Genomic DNA, 20607 nt, shown 5'->3' with positions numbered 1-20607 from the left:
GATTTATCTCCACCACTCATAAGTTTTTGCATCTGGTTAATTAAAATCTTTATCAGATGTAGGTAGGAAGTAGGGCGGTGAGATATTAGAAAATTTTGCAATGGAGATGATAATAATGGAAAATATTGCGATGACGATATCAGGTGCGATATATGCCTGTTTTCTTCTTTACCCCTTTCTGACCTTCCATCTCTCTGTGACCTTTAGCACTTTGGGCAGTGTCATTAGTGTCCATTGTGAGCATTTGCTGCAGTGAGACTCTAACTGACAAAATATTACATTAGCATGTAAAATGCAAGTTTATAACACTTGGAATATATCAGCCAACAGTTATTGTAGTGCTCACAGTCCTTTGGACTCCTCTAAAAAAAATTAAAACTTTAATGAAATTCACCAATTTCAGTGACTCAATTCTATGGGTGCAAACGGGTGCAAACGCGCTGCAAGCAGTTAAATGTGCTGCAAGAACATAAATGATGCAAACTCCACAACACACAAACTACGAAAACAAATGCAACAGAAAAACGCTGCAAACAGGAAGATAAGAAAAGCTGCAAACTCCCTCCACAAAACGGAAGTGCACCTGACCACTAGGGGGAGTCGACCACCAAGTCCTATCGGATCAGACCCTTAGTAAAGACATTAACGAGACGAAACTTTGAAGGAAGAAAGAAAAGGTACATTGCCTTTTTTTAAGCAAGTAGTTGTAATATATTACAATATTATAAATCAACAGCATATTTACGTTGGCAATATTAGTGGTCGATTCCCCCTACTGGTCTCGCTTTTGTTTGCATCATTTATGTGTTTGGTGCGCGTTCGCACCTGTTGGTACTGAGATGCACCTGCATATTGTTGGAATTGTTGGAAAGCAACACACTTTAAATGCAAAACATTGCATTAAAGCAGATATTGATATTGTAAACGACAAAATGTTTGTGCTGCACAATATTCCCAAAATATGGCTGCACGATTTTGGGGAAACATGACATTGCAATATTATTGATAAATATTCCACTGGTTATGATTAGGGCTGCAACCAACAATTATTTTGATAATCGATTAATTGGTCAACTTAATAATCAAATAGCAAATGAAGCTTAAGAGGAGATTTTTTTACAGAATTGGAACCAGGTGAAGCTAAGGCTATGGCATTTGAGGAGTTCTGGATAGAACATATTTACTGACAAAGTTTTTTTTTATCTTAAATACAAAATATATATATTTTTGTGTGATTGTGGCCTAATTACTGCTCTGAGTAGGTTGTTCTTTCAGCAAATGGCATGTTTTAGAGACTGTATACTCCAGTTAACAATCATTCCATTACAGTAGATGTCCACACCAGACACAGAGGATAGTGGCCAAGATGCTGAAAGTCATAGAGTGAGCTTTTATTTTAACTAGTTCCACTGTTAATCTGGTGTTAAGAGTATCCATAGCACCTCTTCTTTGGTTGCGCTGTTGCAAGCAACCAGGTATGGCTCCTATAAATTGCTGCTATCTCAGCACCAAGCAGAGTTAAGAACTACTAGACCAGGAGCTGGAGGCTGGATCATTGTGATCAACATCTTATCAAAATGTTGTGAGTGCTATGTTTAAAACTGTAGAGCCACTTATCTCTAATTTAAGACAGAAAAACAAACAGAAAAAACACTTTCTAAACAGTCCAATTAAGACTTAAATACCTTAATCTTACTGTGGCTTCCTGTCGTTTATTGTGATGTCAACAGTGACGGTCAATACACCACGTGGAGCTGGTCACAGTCACTGTTTTCCAAATTTGCCAGGTGCTTTTGCTGTTTCTCAGTGAATCCATGAATGCCATTTCTGGCTTAATGCTTAAACACTGTTGGTCTTGTTTATATTGCTGCACAGAGTTAATAGATCCCACTTGAAACACTGTGTGCAACACCCACTTGCAGCTCTGCTGGTACCGATTAGATCAGACATCTGAGGATCGGGCTCATAAAGCATTCATAAACGCCGGATGTTGCTGGAAACAGACTTAAAAATGAAGATGGTGATATTAGGCCATGTGTTTGCAGGGATTAAGAGATAGATTATGTGTTTTGTGTTGTTAAACTCTTTCCCTCCTCATGTACAGAAATTCAGAATGCAGAAGCCAAAGGATCAAACATTTACCAAAAAACAAGAAGCGGAACCATAGATGTAAAAGAGAAGAGTGGCTTTATTTCCACCAGTAACATCATTGAGTCATTCAACAATATCATTGCAGTCACGTGATTTTTTTTATGTTGTGCAATCTTATTTTTAATGTACTTAAATGACATAATAAACCTTTTGTTAGGTAAAAATGATAGAACATGTTCTGGACAACACATTCATCCACACAGTGGCTTCGTCTTCTATAATCCTGCATTTATTTAGCATTTGAAGTGTTTGATGGCATCTCTAGCATTGTATAGTTTCGCACTCATGGTTCTCCAGGTCTTACTTTTACAACACCACATTATAGTTTCCAGTTGGAAATAATACAACGTCTCTGGCCGAGTGATAAAACATTTGAGTTGTGTCCCTGCTCTTACTCTGTGGTTGTTTCTTCTTCTTCACCTGCCACCGGCCGGCTGAAGACCCCAACATCTCAGTCACTCTCCTTCTCAGATCTGCCCTCATGTTATTTCATCATTTTGTTCTTTTTTTAAATTATTTATGAAGAACTGATTCCTTTTCAACACATTTGTAAACGGTCCAGTGATGTGTTCTACAATCTAACCAATTACTGTTTCAGCCGGCAAGACTCCAGGGATCCGGAACATACATGGCCTGAAGGTACCCATCTCAATAATTGTTTCGGCTGCCTTACATGGGGAACGACGGGGAGGGGAGGGTGGGAAGTTGAGTCAAATGGATTGGTAACGCTGTGTTCCACTTATTGAAATGTCAATTGAAGTCAAGGCTCCCCTTTTCTTTCACTCATTCTCCTTTTTCCCACCCCTCGCCCATGTTTATGTATGGAGATATGTGGCTCTGTCGGTGGGCTCGACTTTCTCCTCTTGAATCGCTCTGGATTCCTGGTTCTCATTCTGGGAAAGTCGTTGAACATAAAGGTGTTCCTGAGAACATGCGATTCCCCTCCAGAGTATTATGATCCGTACGATAGGGGGAATATCAGTGTTGGTTAGAGCAAAATCAGGCAATAAGAAGATGTCATTGTTCAACCATGAAATTGTCATTGCAAGCCCACAAATGGCCTTCCACAGACCTTCCCATTTTATGTTCAGCATATGTTGCTATTGAAAGTCGCTGCTAATTATCATGGGTTAAATGACTTGACACCTCCTCCATCTCTCCCGATGATCCGTATTACATCCATCTGCATTTCAATGACGAGCTCAACCCCCACAAAAAGAGTGAAAGTGTTTTATTTAACCCATCCTCAGAGGAGCTTTTGTAACACCCATTGAACTGTGTCAGTTTTTTCTTTTCTTTTTTAAGGCCAAGGGTCTGTTTTTGAGAAGATGTTGTTCTCCAAAAACCTTTTAGTCGTTTGTTAATCTTTCCCATTTTTATATAAAAAGTAATTGGCTAAGGGGAACCTTGTGGGGTATTTAAAAGAAGTTTTCCTGGGCACTAACCCATTGGTCGCTTGACCTCAATTAAAGATTTATTTTTAGTATCCCCTTTACAGGGTCTCATCTCTTGATTATTATTTTATAAGGGGGGTGAGTATGGAGGCCTTAAGAGTAAACAAATGCAGATGAATAGATAGAAAGTAGGGAATAAAGTCTCTATTGAGGCGTAACATTTTAATGCGTTAACTAGCCGATTTTATTTTAGCCAGTTTTATTTTCTCTAGTGTAAACCACATTACTGTATGTTATTTTTTTCTCTTCCTTTACCTCTTTTCTTGTTTGTCTTTCCTATGAACACCAGTTAAACCCTCTGAGCTTCCCTGAGAGCCTGGGTTTCTTTATTATTCATGAACATTTCCACCTATGTTTCTATCTGCTTGTCTTTGACTTCATGTATTTGTTTTTGTCGCATTCGTGTTTGCTCACCTTCAGGTTAATACGAGGCCTAACCCAGCCAACGACTGTACTCAGGTTGTCCCCGACCCCTTAGCCAACAACAGGTGAGTTTTCCTGACCATGAAACTGAAGGAACAGAGCATGGAGAAAACCACAGTTGCCTGGAGGATTAAACGAGTGGAGACATTTTGGTCTGGTTTCATCCTCAACTCTTTCTTTCTTCTGTGTCCAGTTTAAAGAAATCATCTGCAGAGCTGAAGACGATCTTGACGAATGGGCAGGTGAGTTGTCGAAATAAAATGTGGGGGGTACGCCACAGTGTTGGCAGCTAACTTATAGATTATAATGGATGAAAACTTTCTGCCCTCCTTTCTTTTTCACTCTCACACACTCGCACACACGTCAGTATTTAGCCTGCATGTAAGGAGGACAATTAAGCCAGCTGCCTCTCAGGCTTCTCCTGTAACCCGATGAACTGATAGACTTGGTATCTCCCATCTCTTCCACTTCTGTATCCATGTCTCCTCTCTCTTTTTACCTCTCAGGTCACAAATAAATCAAATTTGAATTTGGAGGAAGCCTTGCTTTACTTTTATTTAGAAACCTTTTTTTTCTCTGTTATTTAAAACATACAGTATACTCTCTGGATACATTTTGGCCTAAATAAATGTGCTTTTAACCAGCGTTTCTCGCCACACTCTTTAAAACATCTTCCGATTAGATGCTAAGTTTAATCCATGTAACTGTGTACTGATTACTGGTCAATGACACTAGTCAGCGAGCAATATGACAAAAATATCCTGCCTATTTATGATTTTTTTTACAGTAAAGTCACAAGTGCAATTTTTGTTCACAATTTCTCAGAATAAAAGAATATTTTGTAAAGAAAAACATATTGGAGCGAAACAAACATTTTATTCAGTTTGCACAATTTTGTCAACATGTTTCAAAGCAAATAAATACAGAAGCTCACTAAAGACTTGAAGTACACTGTAACTGCTTAAATAAAGAAAAACGTATTAGAAAAAATATACACTAATGTATGATTATTATGTACACATTTATTACAGTTATCACAGTTAACTTCATTATTTTTATTATTATTATTATTATTATTAGTAGTAGTAGTAGTAGTAGTGGTAGTAGTTGTAATATTTTTCCTTCATCCATCACCCCCTCACCAACACATGGCTTATACTTGGTTTTCCTGCCATGTTCTCAACAAAACCAGTAACCATCTGATGTATGAAGTATAAAAGTTCATGTATAAAGCTGAAGGAATTGGAGGAAACCCGATGTGCCCAAGCAGGAGCATAGATCTTCAGTGCATAGAATCTCTGCTTTGGCAGAAGATAATGTAGAAAATATGACAATTAAAGCACAAAATGCAAACATTTCTTATATATTCTTTAGTGAAACTGTTGAACCTCAGATTTATATGTCCTAATTGTCTTACACACATACAGAGAGGTGCAGATGTTGTTTTGGCATCATTACATAAGTATAAAAAATGAATGTGTAACTGTTTAAAAAGTGAGTGGGTCAATGTTGTCCTTTTTTCATTCATCCAAAACGTGGGGCTTTGATGGATCTGCAGTGTATATGCCAGAATGCAAGTTTTTCAGCAAATGATTATACAGCCATACTCAGTGTCTGTGGTAATAATACTTAATAGCTAATGAGTCTTCTCTACCTTTAGGGATTTTATAGATTTATTGTTTCATCAATAGATCCCAGGTATATTCAGCTGAGTTTTTAATTAGTCAGAATTAACCATTAATGCTTGTGTTTAGCATGTTAAGTTTCTTTTGGATACGTTTTAATTTATCAGTTTAAAATGGCAAAAGAGGACAAATTGTTAGTTTTTTCCTTTTAATTCAGTTAAAGTGGAATTAAATGCTAACAAGAAGAAAAGGCAGCTTTAAACTAACCATAAGTCACTGCCCTTCTCACCCAAACCCAATATCCTTTTATAAATTGGATAGCAAGTGTGGTATTGATCTCCTCCTTCTGCTCCTCTGTTTTCTCTCCTCATGTCACTGAACTTGTGGTGACCTGATGCCTGGCTTGTTTATAGCTTCCAATAACAGTGTCTCTTCACATGTGCATGTTCTCCCTCTGTCTCACGTTTTTAGCCCGGTTCATGGCAGCTCATGTTATAACATCCAAGTACCATAACTGTTTACATGTGTTTGCTCCCCTGTAGATAAATGCCCAAGAAATATACTATCAGGAGCAACTTGGCCATGGAAACGGAGGCACAGTTTATAAGTAAGTATCGGTCACACATGGGCACCAGCAGCACAAGCATAAAGTTAATGAGACTGAGGGGATACCTGCTGAATTATGCATAAAGAGCTTAAATGTGAACTTTTTAGTTTTTATACTGAAACATGTAACTGTGTGAAGGGTTCTCCATTCTTTCACCCTGCTCCTTCATTTGGTCATTTATCTCTGTATATCAGACTGGTTTGTGTCTCCACCTTTGCTTATTTATTCTGGTTTGAAGGTTGCGAACATATATGATATTGATTTGGGGGCTATAAGGTATGACAGCCATTGACTCAATGGGTCTGGAGTGTAGCACTTTACCTTCCATTGTGAAAGCTCCATCCAATAGACAAATGTATTACAGATCTGCTGTGTTATGACAAGGTTGGCATTTCTGTTGCTCTTCTATCTTTCTCTCCCCACCTTTCCTTTTTATTTCCCATCAATTCTCTGCAATTGAGCTGTTTTATTGAGATTGAAGTATTGATCACTGCTAAGACTAACCTTGACTTGACGGAGCGGTTTGCTCCAGACTGTCCGCAGCAAACCCTGTAAATTTTCTGATGTGGCACCTACACAATTTAGTTTTTCATCCTCTCTTTTCGAACTTTTTTCACTGCTTCATAACGTTGAAATTGTTTCAGTGGGCTTCATCCTTTTAATAGTTAAAAGGGAATAGGATTGTTCATCAGTTTGGCACCAGACATGGTTATACAGCACTGAAGAAAGCCAATATTGCAAGACCAACAACTTCTCTAGTCAATTTAGTCCAGTAAAAATCTATATGCATTGGTGCTGAAAATGCCATGGTTGAAGGAGAAAGATAAGCAAAAACATACAGTTGAAAAAGCAGCTCTTGCTATTGAATGACTTCTTTATTTACAAGTTCGGTATAAAGTTTGACTTAGGGACAGCTGATTTCATTTAACTATTTCTAGCTAATCATTTAATTTTTATACATTTAACAGTTCTTAGCTGTGTTTTTGAGCCAAACTGATAGAGGATATTTTCCAAAACTTATTTATTTTCTGCCTTTACAGCAATTTGATCAAAATATTTTTTTAATGTGCTCTATAATTGAACAAGTCAATGAAAAATCAATTAATTGAGTTCAAGCAAAATGTCTCTCAGTATACCATTTGAGAAATTAAAGTAATTTAATTTCACTCTGTTTTCACAATTGGGGAGTCACTGTGTTTACATTGAATATGCACTATATTGACAAACATATTGGGTCACACCACCAATTCAATGGATTTTGGTGTTCCAATCGCTTCCATCGTTGCAGGTCTATAAAGTTTGGTGTGGAGAAACCTGACTGCACAGACCTGACCTCAGCCTCCTTGAACACCTTTGGGATGAATAAGAACAGTGGCTGCTGTTCTAGGTTTCTCTTCCAACTATGAACACACTCTTAAACCTTCAGGAAGATTTTTACAGAATAGTTAAAGTCGCTATTGCTGGCAACCATGGGTCCATCAACAAATTGGACTTTATAGATTAAGAATAGGATGTCATCAAAGTTCGTGTGCATGTGAAAGTAGACAGACAGATGTTTGGTCAAATAGTGTATATATGTGCTCATGGTGTCTACGGACATTGTTTTTGCTCATAGACTTGTCATATATCCTTGTCAGTGTCTGCTGTTTGGTCCGGCTCAAATTGGGTTCATCACTTGTGAATTAAACTATAAATGGCTCCCCACCTATTAACCTCTTACCCTATTTATGACCCAGGGCCGTTTCGACTCAATTGAATGTTACCAACACCTCAGCTCTTCATAGCCACACGTTGACCTGCTCATCCATCAAAGTCGCCCCTTTTTTCCTTTTTATTACACACTGTTCACCAATTTGACTGGCTTATAAATACTGTAGCAAGGACACACATGACTCATGGATCCAGTAGGCAATTAAAACGGCCCATTTGCCTGGCTGTGACTGTGGCGACATCTACTTAGACAACCACAGCTGTTTCTTTAGCATCGCAGCCCATTTTCTCCATTGATTTTGTTTTCTCACCTCGTTGATTATAGTGTAAATTGAAGGGCCAGATCTACTTGGTTTAATGCTTGAGAGATTTCAGGATTGTATCTTTGTCTCTGTGAGCAAATTCTGAATTTGTCTACTTGAGACACTAAATAATATGTCTCTTACGTATCCAGATGCATTCGCATTTATAACCTCGAGCGATATCAAATAAAATGTCCTTCAAGATCTGGAAAAGTCTGGAATTTGATTCAAGTATTTTCCAGGTTTGGATAAGTCTGAATACTTAATATGGCTTGAAAAACTGTGCTTCCAGACTTAACTCTTTATTTATTTGTTGTTGAGGTTTGTTGTGAACCCGTGGTGCGTTCAATTCGTAGCTCTGAGTTAGACAAATCATCTGTGTCTAACACACCTGACAGTGGGCCTACACGCCTGAGCTATCACTTCTACTTCCTGCTCAGAATGGAGAAACTTAAGAAGTTTGTGGACGTCTCTGTTTAGGGTTCTCTCTGTTTCACTTTGAAGACCAATTATAGCAGTGTTAGGCAGGTGGGTCAGCGAGAAGCACAGGTAGAGTGTCATCTATGTAACACAGCCTCATACGTATGTCTGTTAGCCCTGATCCAAAAAGGCCTGTGTCTGTAACCCACAGCCCCAACTTTTGAGACATCATGAGAGGCCCTATGAATACTGCATGATGGAGCTTTTATTACAGAGCAGGCTGGAGTGTAAATAAGATCCAGGCAATGGGGCACATTTACTGGGGTCAAATCAGGGGGAAGTGACGGTGGGGGTGCATATGTAACCTTGTCCCCTAGTCTCCCGCTGTCACAAGCCTGTCACTGTAACTCATACAAGGAAGCTCGGCCCTGGGGCGGTCAAGGACTGTCTGAGAATAAAGCTTTGACCAACCAGTCGTCACACCTCTTTTACAGCCCTGATGTGCTTTTTGTTCTAACTCTGACCTTTTTTAAGATATGGAACGTAGACTTTAGACCTACAGTTTTGAGCCAACTCAGTAACATCATTGCTTCTTTCTCTAAACCACCCCATGACAAAATGCTGCATATATTTTATTTTGCCATATCAATCCAGTATTGACATTCAGCCATGTGCTTAGTATGTTGGGCATGTTGAGACTTGTTTATCACAACTACAAGTTTTTTGGCATGGCAGCAAGTCTCCTCGGTCTCGCTCATACAGACTGCTAAGTTGGTATGTAACATGTCTGTCCCTGCAGTCCTGCATCAATTAACATCCTCCTCTTAATTAAGAGGCAGCTGTCATGTTTAAATGCTATTGATTGTAGCTAACAGGAGGTTTGAGAAATCAAAGTGAAAACAAGCACATCGGTGTTTATGTGGGAAGAGCTGTCTTCCAAGGAGATGATGCATAAAATCAACGGCATTCCTTCTAGAAATTAAACCTCACAAAGTCAGTAAATGTTGCAGTGACCTATTATTATTATTATTATTATTATAAAGTATAACAATTTGGTAATCGTCTTTCCCTCTTTTTGATTAGGCTGCTGTCACTCAATGAGAAAGCCTTAATTTTCATTTTGTCTCACAAAAAATGTGTCCAGATGATAGCCATACTATTGTCCTGGTTCTAAATACATAACTTGGCACCAATAGTTGCCATTAATTAAAGTTCTGGGCCAGTTTAGTAGCATGTACTGAAAGAGCAATTTGACACCCCAAAGTTGGACACATTAAACACACTTTGCACCAAACACATGGTCTGTCAGCAGGGCCCGCTACATGTCATTGAGGGAGTATTGCATGTCTTAAACCTGCAAACTAACCTACCCGTTTGACGTACACTGAACACACCTCCTCTCCATCACTTGACAGCTGTTGTACAGTATGCGTCCTTGCTGATTGTATGCTAAGAGCTCTTGAGGTATTGTCAGGGATACTGTAAACTAACCTTCAAGGTCGGTAACTAAAGCCGATGCATGCTGCTAAGGTGTTCACTAATTAAATCATTATGGGGCCGGTCGGTGACTTCTGCTTTACCTGCAACTCTAGTTGCCTGGGTCTGGTTTTAATCATTGCATTCTGTGTTTTATGGTGGTCTGTTGGAAACTTATTCTGTAGTTTTTTTTTCTCACATTATTTCACGCTCTGATTACGGTGTTTTGTTTGTCTGAGTAGGGTATGAATTGGCATGGTCCCTTTCCACAAAGGTTCATGAAAACCTGAAAGTAGAGAGTGATTTGTTATCGATGACATTGGCGTATCTTTAATATAACAAAAAAGAAGAAACTGAACTAATCTGGAAATAAGTGTTTTAAATTGAGAGTAAACATAATCTTAGCTGGTTCTGAAAACTGGTGCTAACGAAGTTTCAAAAGTTACTGGTGACAAAGTGTTCATGCAGTTGTTCTTTTTCACTTTTTTATTTCGTACAGTTATTGCCGATGATGACAGACAAGGAAATCATGTCTCGGATTTATTTATGTTTTTTAACTTGATGATATGAGTTTTATTTACCCATTTGTTTTGTTTTTTTCTCCTGTAGAGCGTACCATGTTCTCAGCAAGCGGGTTTTAGCTGTCAAGGTGAGAATTAGTCCTTTACTTTGTCTTTACATGGTAATGTTGATTTTATTTTGTTTGTTTTAAAAAATGCATTGTCTTCTTCCTTTTATTCAATGTGATCACAGGTAATTCCTCTGGATATCACAGTGGAATTACAGAAGCAAATCATGTCAGAACTGGAAATTCTCTACAAGGTTGGTGTCTTCTACTTATATGTGTTCCTCTGCATCAAAACAATAAGTTTTCCCTCTTCCTGGATCTTGCTGACTTGCGCTGGTAATTAACCAGGAGTCTAAAGGCTGAAATGTTATTTGTTAGCTCTACTTTTAGTCAGGGACCAGAAACATACCCATGTACATATGTGGTTACATATACTTACAAAGACATAAAGATATAAAGTTGAATCATCTATAAGGCATTTAGGAAATCATAAACGTGAGAACAAAAGGGTTCTAACAAAGCCCTGACAGCACAGTTTGACTAGAAGGTTGGTGAAAGCCGCCAGTGCTAAGTTACTTTGCCACTCAGTAGTTATTTTATTGGGAACAGAGGTCATAAAGTCGTTTAATATCATAATATAAAATAGATTCCAATGAGCTGTTTTGCCTTTGGGTTAAATCACCACAAGTAATCGACCTGCTGTCTCTACCAACCAACTCTACATCATCACTGGGAATAGACTAGGCATAGAACAGTTCACAGAACCTGTCGTTCAGTCTGTGTCATGTCTAAGAGTCACTGTTTTCAAAACACTCTGGAAAAGCTGTATTGTTTTGCCAAAAAGTGTTTGGTTACTTGCCTTTACACACACATGAGATTTAATCTTTTTAATAATTGTGTGAATGCTGAAGGCATTCACACAATTGAGATCCTGTTTCTCTTTATTATTATTATGTATATCTAACACTTTTTTTGGCACTTATCTCCTCCTTCATTCTTTATGCTATTTCAGCCATTCAACTTTTAAAATGTTCAGCTCATTTAGGACAATACGGCTATGACTTTTGGTATTAATACTTTTTATACTTTTTAAAATATTCAGCAAATGAATGGAAAATCTTAAAAATTCCTTTGCGCTCTTTAACAGCTTACTACTTCTGCATACTTTCAGCTAGAAACACCATTCAACTTTTAAAATGTTCACAAGACATTAAGCTATCTTCAAATGATCCAGCTTTTTGATATCTATTACGGTTCTTCTACAATTGTGATTCAAAATTTAAGCAAGATTTTTTACGTTTTTGATTTTATAATGTAATCCTATGGTGGAATTTGTCAGTTTGTAGAGTGTACACTCTAGGTTTTTGAATAACCTGAGAAAGAACGAACAAACTCTCCTCGCTCAATTTTCACTCTACTGGCACAAATTAGGTATCAAAATGTAGGATTCTCTTTCACAATTCAGAAAATGTCACCCTCATTAATGTGAGACTAACGGATTTCACGCAACACGCCCGGGAGCAACGCAAAGTCAACACACCGTGAATGGAAAACGTATAGGAATTTCAGAAAAAATCAGCAGAGCAAAAAATCTTTAAACTCACATGTTTTCGAATCGCCGCCTCTCCTAAACCGTTCAAGTTAGAGACATGAGCTTTGCACCAATTAATCTTCAGACCTTGCTGGCGCTCACAGTGAAGGAATTTGTTTGATACCTTTTATTGTTTTGTCATAAAAAAGGTTTGTTTAGGAGTACCAAATCTGTCCTTCCCAAAATCGCTTGAAATTAAAACATTTCAAAATTATCCACTTTTCTACACTGTCACATCTCCTACACGGATTTATGTAGACACATAAAAATCTCCAGGATTGTTCACCGATCCCTGCTGATACCTACTGTCCAAATATTATTTGGTTACCTTTTATCGTTTCCTCGTGAAGTAGGTTTGTTTGACAGTGAAAAATTAACCTTCACTCGGGTTAAAAATGGTCAAAATGATCACTTTTTCACAGGGTCACACCTCCCAGACAGATTTTTGTAGAAAATTGAGAAGCTCCATGATTGTTCACCAGGGCCTGCTGATTAATACAGTGCATGAATCAAATTGATAGCCTTTATAGTTTCCGAGGTATTAGACGTTGTTCGAGAGCATGTTCAGGCATTTTTGTGTTTTTTTCCATTTTTCCGTTTGTTTCACCTAGTGTTGTGCCTTTATTATTATATTTTCAACAAAAATTTGTTAATATTCTCGTTCCCCTGTCCGTTCTGAGAAAACGGTCCAAGAATGACGTTGATAGCCCTAACGGTTTCCGAGTTATGGGCAGTAGTTCGGGAGCATGTGCCACCATGTTATAAAGCCAGGCCATGATGAGACACAAGTGTGGTGCTGCGTGAGTGAGAAACAGCAGCTGTTGGGCCCTCATTAATTACCATAGCAACAGAACACAGCTGCCAGTAAACTTAAGTAACCTCAGACAGAGAGTGGCTCTGAGGCTGAGCTCAGGCCAGAAGCTTGCATGAGTGATCACAATAAGTCAGTCATAGCTGACAACCACACTAGATTTTCAAAATAAGACCTACACATAGTTTACAAAATAAAAGCCTTTTTTTCACACCGAACATCAACCTTCCACATTTACAAATGATTTTTTAAAGCTGATAATAGCATACACAATGATTTCAGCCAAGCAAGCAGGTTCTATACGACTAATGGAAATAACCCAGACTTGAAAGGACAACCCTGCTAGATTTTCAAAATAAGACAAACATGCTCTGCAAAATAAAAGCCTTTACATTTTAAAATATAGAAAATTGCAGCACTGGCCTTCACACTAATGTTGGAGTTCATCCAGTGAAGGAAATAGGACCAGGTCAGTCCTTTAAAATAAGGATTACTGAAAGTTTCAAAATAAAAGCCTTAATCTTTAATAGTTACTAGTGATTATTTAAGCTGATAATTACATACATAATGATTTTAGAATTGCAAGCAGGTTCTATGTAACTAATGAAAGTAACCCAGACCTGAAAGGACAACCATACTGGATTTTCAAAATAAGACAAAACATGTTCTACAAAATAAAAGCCTTTACATTTTAAATGATAAATAATTGCCGGACTGGGCTTCACACTACTGTTGGAGCTTTCCCAGTGTTTGAAATAGGACCATGTTGGCCTTTTAAAATAAAGCTTACTGAAACATTCAAAATTAAAGCCTCAGTCTTCCAGAGGTAGTAGTAATTTTTTAAGCTGATAATAGCATACATAATGATTTTAGAATAGCAACCAGGTTCTTTATATCTAGTGGAAGTACGCCAGACCTGAAAGGACAACTATACTGGACTTTCAAAACAACACCTAGACATACCCTACAAAATAAACGTCTTCATATTTCACATAGCGATAATTGCAGCATTGGTCTAAACACTATTTCTGGGACTCTGTGATGGAAATGGATCTACTTTATCCTTTCAAAATAAACACTGATATTTACAAAATAAAAACCTCAACATTCCTTAGTTAGTCATGATGCACACCGTTCTGTTGCTTTGGTTCTGTACCTCAGCCCCACAACCTTTGGCTCTGGTCCGAGAAGCACGCACCAAGAGGCAGGCCCCGTCTAAATTTCTTCAGAAATGTTCTAGTTTATTACTATTATTATTGTGTGAATGCTGAAGAGTGAATAATTTTAAACGGCAATTTCATAGACTTTTGAATATATATGCTCTAGTAAGCATTACCATTTTAGCTAATTTTAGCTTATATATTGCTTTTTGCATGGTAGATGGGCTAAATTAATATCAGCCTTCATGCTAGTAATAGCCAATATGCTAATGTTAGCATTTTAGCTTCTCTTTCTCCTCTCTTCTCTCTTAGCTGAAGAACGCGTTTTTTAGGCAATTTCTTGTTTGTTTTCGTGTTTCTTCAGCGTATTTGTTGTTAGTTTATTTTTTATAAAATTTCTGCACTTTTTTATGTATTTTAGCACGGACTTCAACTTCTTAGGCTATATTTTTGCTTCAGTCTATGCTTTTTCAGCTCATCTATGGCAGCTCTTTCCTGCTTTTTTAAAGTTTTTGTCAGTTCTTGCATTTCAACAACTCTTTCAACAAGTAGGTTTGAGGTAACTTCACATTGTTAAGCTGTTTTATAGCTAATAGTCTTCCTGCTCAAACAGATCAGATGACAGTTTTTCTGTGCATTTTCTGCTATTTCTGCTAATTTATCAGATATCAGGATATTTTCTGCAGTCAATTTCAGCTTGTTTCTGCCAGCTTTCAGCTAAAAAATTCAGCTTACAGCATTCACACTGCATTTTCTCAGGAAATGCAATTTTTTCTAGTTAGGCTTTAATTCCATGAAGCTCTCTGTGCTCTGTTCTTGAGTTGATCTGAAGGCCATATGAAGTTTGGAGGTCTGTAGCTTTGGACTCTGCAGACAGCTGGTAACTCAACATCTTCTGACCCGACTGTGATTTTACACAGTTGTTCACTTCATTGTTTAGCTGCTGTCATTTTCAACCACTTCTACTTTGCTATAACAACACTATCCACTTACTGTGGAATATTTAGTTGTGACAAAACTTCCCAACTGGACTTCCTGCACACGAACAAATGTTTGTAGAAGCAGTCTGCATGTCCACGTGATTCATTTTTCCAAACACTGTGTGACTGCTATTAGGCAATGCCAGAGCTACGCCAGACGTTTACTGTTATGTCATAGTTAAATCGGTCTGACCTTATTTGTATTTTCCATACAGCTGAGAGCAGCACACATTCTTTCTAAAAATCCAAAAGCATAAACACAATATACGATGTTGAAGAAAAATGATTCTTACTGTGAAGCATTTTGTCAGCGCTGAAAAAAACCCAGCAACCATTACTCATTGGCTTTAGTTTAGGATTAGAAATAAATGCAAAGGTTTTGAGTTGCTCTTCACTGATCAGTGTGTGCTTTGTTGCAGTGTGATTCATCCTACATCATCACTTTCTTCAGTGCCTTCTTTGTAGAGAACAGGATCTCCATATGTACAGAATTTATGGACGGTGAGTTTTTCAGCTGCATTTCTGTTTTTTTCTTCGCCACCTACAGCTGCACAGGAGAGACTTCAGGGAACAGCCCTGCATCTCTCTGCTGAGTATCCATTTACACTTCTGCAGATCAAGGAATCGTCTGATCGCTGTGAGCTGCTTAGCATGGCTGTGTGCTAAAAGCTACAAGGGCGTGATAAATCTTGACTGAAGTGCGTTTGTAGATGTATTTGTACGCGTGTGCCTCGACTGGTGTGAGACTAGGGACTGTACGTTTTTAGACATGTGGGTGTGTTTTTCTTGGCATTTGTTAATGCAGTGATTCCCATGTTTCACACATTCAGCTGTACGTCAGTATAGTCTGTATAACTTCTGACCACTTTTACTCCATGAACTTTTCTGTTTCCAGTTTCACTTGCGTTACACATGATGAACCCTAACAAACATCATTATGTAGTTTGAAGTCACTGTGTTTTTAAGCCATGTTGAAATGGAAGTCTCTTTCGATTTCAGAACTACTTTTATGAAAGATAAGCTGTTTTAATATGAAATTGGTACAATTTTATGATTTCAAATTTCCAGCAAAAGCTGCTCAACCTTTAAAAATTGTATTTTAATTTTGTCTGTAGGTACAGTTTAGTAGTTAATCGAGCAGTTCATGTAGAAACTGAACTGTAATGAAATTCTACACAAAAAGTCGTTTTCATGTCTGTTTTTGCTGTAAGTTTCCTTAAAATATTGAAGGAAAAATTTAGCAATCAGCCATAGTATATGTGGTGAAACTAGGGCTGCAACTAACGATTATCTTCCTGATCAATTCATCTGTTGACTGTTTTTTCGATTAATTGATTAGTAATCGGATAGTGAAAAAGGTGTGTACAGAATTTGAACAAGGTGAAGCTAAAGCTATGACACTTGAGGAGGTCTGGATAGGGCATATTTATAGATAATATATAATGCAAAATATATATATTTTTTTCTGTACTATTTTGTCCTAATTACTGCTCTGAGTGGGTTTCTCTTTGAGCAAATAGCACGTTTTAGAGTCTGCATACTCCAGTCAATGTGTATTTGATTACTAAATTAGTTGACGATTTCAATAATCGATTAATAAAGATTAATCTGATTAATTGTTTCGACCCTAGGTGAAACCATCTCGGCTTAAAGATCTTTATTTTTCTCATGCAGGCGGATCTTTGGATGTCTACAAAAGAATCCCAGAACACGTTCTGGGAAGGATCGCTGTGGCAGTAAGTTTTTGGACTGAGCCATTGTTAAATTGTTAGCTCTGCAGTCATGTCAGACATTTATTTTCAGTTTTTAGTTCTAGAGAAAGCAGAAATTGAGAAAGGGTTGTATGGGATTCAGATCTTCCTCTTTCTCTGATATTTTCTTGTCACGGTTAAAACCAGCTTTTTGACTGAAACGACCTTGAAGTCGATTAATACATGTCTCTTTTCCACACTCATTACCCTCCTTCTGTCTCCAGCTCCCCTTTTCTGTTGCTTCCCCTTTAAATGTGTCCGTAATCAAACAGTGACAGCTATTTAATCAGTGCTAATTCTGTTTCACAGCTCTCCCTCCTTTCTACTGCCACAGTTGTTAATTATCACTGAAAGAAAAGCACCCCGGAGGTTGCCAGTTGTTGCACTTGTACCACAACCTTTCAAGACACTTTTGTGTCGTCTTTTTTTATTTTTCATTCATCTCTCTTTGTTGTATATCAGTGTTGGATGACAAAAGCCTTGGAAGTACCTTCCACATTGTGTAAATGAAGAAATCACCACAAAGCGGTGAAAACATTCGAAAATGAATAATGGTTAAACACCCATTTGGCTCATTTGCTCCTCGCTTGATCCTCATGCGAGATATCTTTTCAAGGTATATTTGTAGCTTTATTTCTTGTCATGTGACTAATTTGCAAGCTTCGAGATAATTGCTATTGAGAATCTTAATTTGCAGCATAGTTATCCCTTTTACCACAACAATGTGATTTTTTTTTTTCTATTATATATAAACAGTTTTAGGTAAGTTGAACTAGCTGTGCTTAGGGCAAGTTTGGTCTATGTGATCTAGAAGGTTTTTCAATGATCCTTTTATTTGACATGGCAAAACCCGGCCGTTTACATAGCTGGTATTTAGAGGGCCCTCCTTCTGCAGGAGTGTTGCTGCTTAAGCTTCAGTGATCTGAGGACACAAGTTTCTGACTATCACATCATGAGAACCCAGAATGCTTCAAAAGCAGTGAAGGAAAACCAAAAAGTAATTAAAATTACCATTTTTTTTTGTGGTTATACATTAAAAGCCAAGTAATATCCCTCCAACTTTTGTAAATATGTAACTTGATTTTAAATAAATTACTCCAATACCAACTCCCAGGTTTTGCAAGGGCGAGAGGATTGAAACTCGAGTCACTTAAATAAAACCTGTTTTTAGCAATAAAAGCATAACTGGTGATTCTGTCACAGCGGTTACACTTTATGACTTACCTCAAACTCTATAGAAAAGTTTAACTGCAACAAACTTCAAATAAGTCTTCCACATTTACTCACCTTTTGAGCGAGGAAACGAGCCAGAGCTTTGGTAAAATTCCAAATACTTTAATGCCACCCAGAGATTTTAAAAGACCGACAGAACCGAGTCGGAGATCACGTTCATGCATTCAGCAGAAACTGATCAGCTATGAGCGCAAGAGTAAACGGCGCATTGACCCACTTAAATTCTGTGACGGCTGATTTCAAAATAATATGCAGAAAGATTAGAGACAGTCACTTTATATTACTCTGATGCCAGTCTGATATTTTATCATTAAAGCGCAGTGTTTTTGTTTTTCATATTCGACCAATTCAGAATGGAACTAAACAGAGTTTAGATGCTCAATGTGGTCAAGTTGTAATCTTTTCCTTGTTGTGGTGTTCCTGTCCCTAGGTTGTAAACGGCCTGACATATTTGTGGAGCTTGAAGATACTTCACAGAGGTGAGTAAAGTTGCTGCGTTATTAAAAAAGAGGAGAGTTGATGAAGACAAGCAGCAGAGTGCTGATGTCGCAGTTCTATCAAGCAGTTTGTCTCCGCAGATGTCAAGCCTTCCAATATGCTGGTGAACACCCGAGGACAAGTCAAGCTGTGTGACTTTGGTGTCAGCACACAGGTACTCTGATTTGTTTATGTTGGAGCGAATGAAAGAATGTAGGATGGAAATGCGAGGGAGCAAAGGAGTAGTGTGGCGCTGGCCCACCACAGTCCTGTGCAGTAACACTCTGTGCACGTGCAGACCTGTGTGCATGCGGTCAGCCTGTCAATCACTGTATTCATTTTACACTCAGCCTTCCCCAGGGTCCATCTTCTCACATTAGCTCCCCCATCTTCCATTGTTCTGCATCCTCTGGAAAAAAAAAAATCCCTTGCTATAATTATGACCCACACACACAACGCAGAGCCTCATTGATATGTATTCAGTAGATTGGAGGGGAAAGCATGGGTGGCGGACAATAGCCTTGTCATCATGTGTGTCTGTGTACACGCCAAAGTGTGGTTTGTAATGTAGTCATTAGGGACAGACCTTCACCGTCCCCAAACACCCAGCGCTGTGGACTCTGTTTCCCTTTTCAACATCCTCACACACAAACAGTATTCCTTCTGTAGAAAAGTGGTCATTCATTCATAACCTTCACTTCCTGCGCTTCCATGAGGTGAACACACATGTCCTAACTCTCTTTTGCTTTTCATTTTTTTGTTCATTTGCCTTTTACACATATACACCCTTCATCCATCTTTGCCTCAGATTCTGTAGGACATTGTAAAAAAGCCAGATGGGAGCAGGCAGTCATTATCAGGGCCCTGTCACTGTTGACATACACTCTCATACCTTTGTCCCTTGTTTGAGCGCTGAGAGTCTCTCCCTGACATGACAGTAGATTTCGGAAATGCAAATTAGGCAGGCTCTTGTTCTAAGTCTATTTCTATTATAGTACATTGTAAAAAACTGTTTCTTATTACTATTTAAGTGTTTTTATAATAATTATTTGCTCTAAAGGGGTCTTTTTTTCATTCGCAGCTGGTAAATTCTATTGCAAAAACGTATGTGGGAACCAACGCATACATGGCAGTAAGTTTTCCCGTTTCTGTTCTAATTTAGAATAAAGTTTTGCTATAGTTATTTTTTACAATTTAAGTTTGCCTTGTTTTGTCCTAATAGATCTTAATTTTTTTTTTATCTCACCAGCCTGAAAGGATATCAGGAGAGCAGTATGGGATCCATGCTGATGTCTGGAGTGTGGGCATCTCGTTTATGGAGGTATAACATTTATTTATAAATAACTTCAACTTTTCCTTTTATATTTTAAAGAGGATGGAGTGAAATTTACAAGGAGGTTAAAAAAAAGCTCTATACTTACCAAGGTTTCAAAGGTCGGGAAAATTTCAGTTTTCAGAAACTTTCCATGGGCTTGGGATAAGCTTCAGAAATATTCAAAATTTGCAACTTTTCATGGGCATCACAGGGATTTTTACACATCAACTGAAAATTGGGTGGTGATTTAAACAAACTCTCTTATTTAAACATAAATATTAACATTTTGTTTTGTCATATGCAGGCAGCCAGGTGATATTTGCAAGTTAAACATTTATACCATACATTGCAAATTTGTACCCAATGGTATCAATAAAACTTATTTTACTTTACTAATCCTCAGGCTTACATGTTTAGCTTCGGTAATTGTGTCCCCTGGGCCTCAGTGGTTCAGCGTTCTATAAATCACCTGGGCAGGTGATGGAGGGGTGGATGGTGCATGTATGAGGCTGGCCTTAGTACATCTGCAGGAAGCTGTGTGCTTGTGATTGCT

General features: G+C 38.0%; 1 protein-coding gene across 1 annotated transcript in view; it reads left to right on the top strand.

Annotated features, from left to right (window-relative positions):
* The window catches only part of map2k5 (mitogen-activated protein kinase kinase 5), a 66058-nt gene that overhangs the window by 6293 nt on the left and 39158 nt on the right, over nucleotides 1-20607 (top strand). The window contains exons 5-16 of the mRNA XM_047362255.1: nucleotides 2750-2790; nucleotides 4026-4093; nucleotides 4222-4270; nucleotides 6196-6260; nucleotides 10778-10817; nucleotides 10922-10990; nucleotides 15698-15779; nucleotides 16953-17014; nucleotides 18693-18741; nucleotides 18841-18914; nucleotides 19821-19871; nucleotides 19989-20060. Coding sequence (XP_047218211.1) covers nucleotides 2750-2790; nucleotides 4026-4093; nucleotides 4222-4270; nucleotides 6196-6260; nucleotides 10778-10817; nucleotides 10922-10990; nucleotides 15698-15779; nucleotides 16953-17014; nucleotides 18693-18741; nucleotides 18841-18914; nucleotides 19821-19871; nucleotides 19989-20060 — 722 coding nt within the window. The remainder of the gene's footprint in view (nucleotides 1-2749; nucleotides 2791-4025; nucleotides 4094-4221; nucleotides 4271-6195; nucleotides 6261-10777; nucleotides 10818-10921; nucleotides 10991-15697; nucleotides 15780-16952; nucleotides 17015-18692; nucleotides 18742-18840; nucleotides 18915-19820; nucleotides 19872-19988; nucleotides 20061-20607) is intronic.

This window comes from Girardinichthys multiradiatus, chromosome 4 (assembly GCF_021462225.1).
Source record: "Girardinichthys multiradiatus isolate DD_20200921_A chromosome 4, DD_fGirMul_XY1, whole genome shotgun sequence".
Classification (NCBI taxonomy): Eukaryota; Metazoa; Chordata; class Actinopteri; order Cyprinodontiformes; family Goodeidae; genus Girardinichthys; species Girardinichthys multiradiatus.
This window is presented reverse-complemented; position numbering and strand designations above follow the sequence as displayed.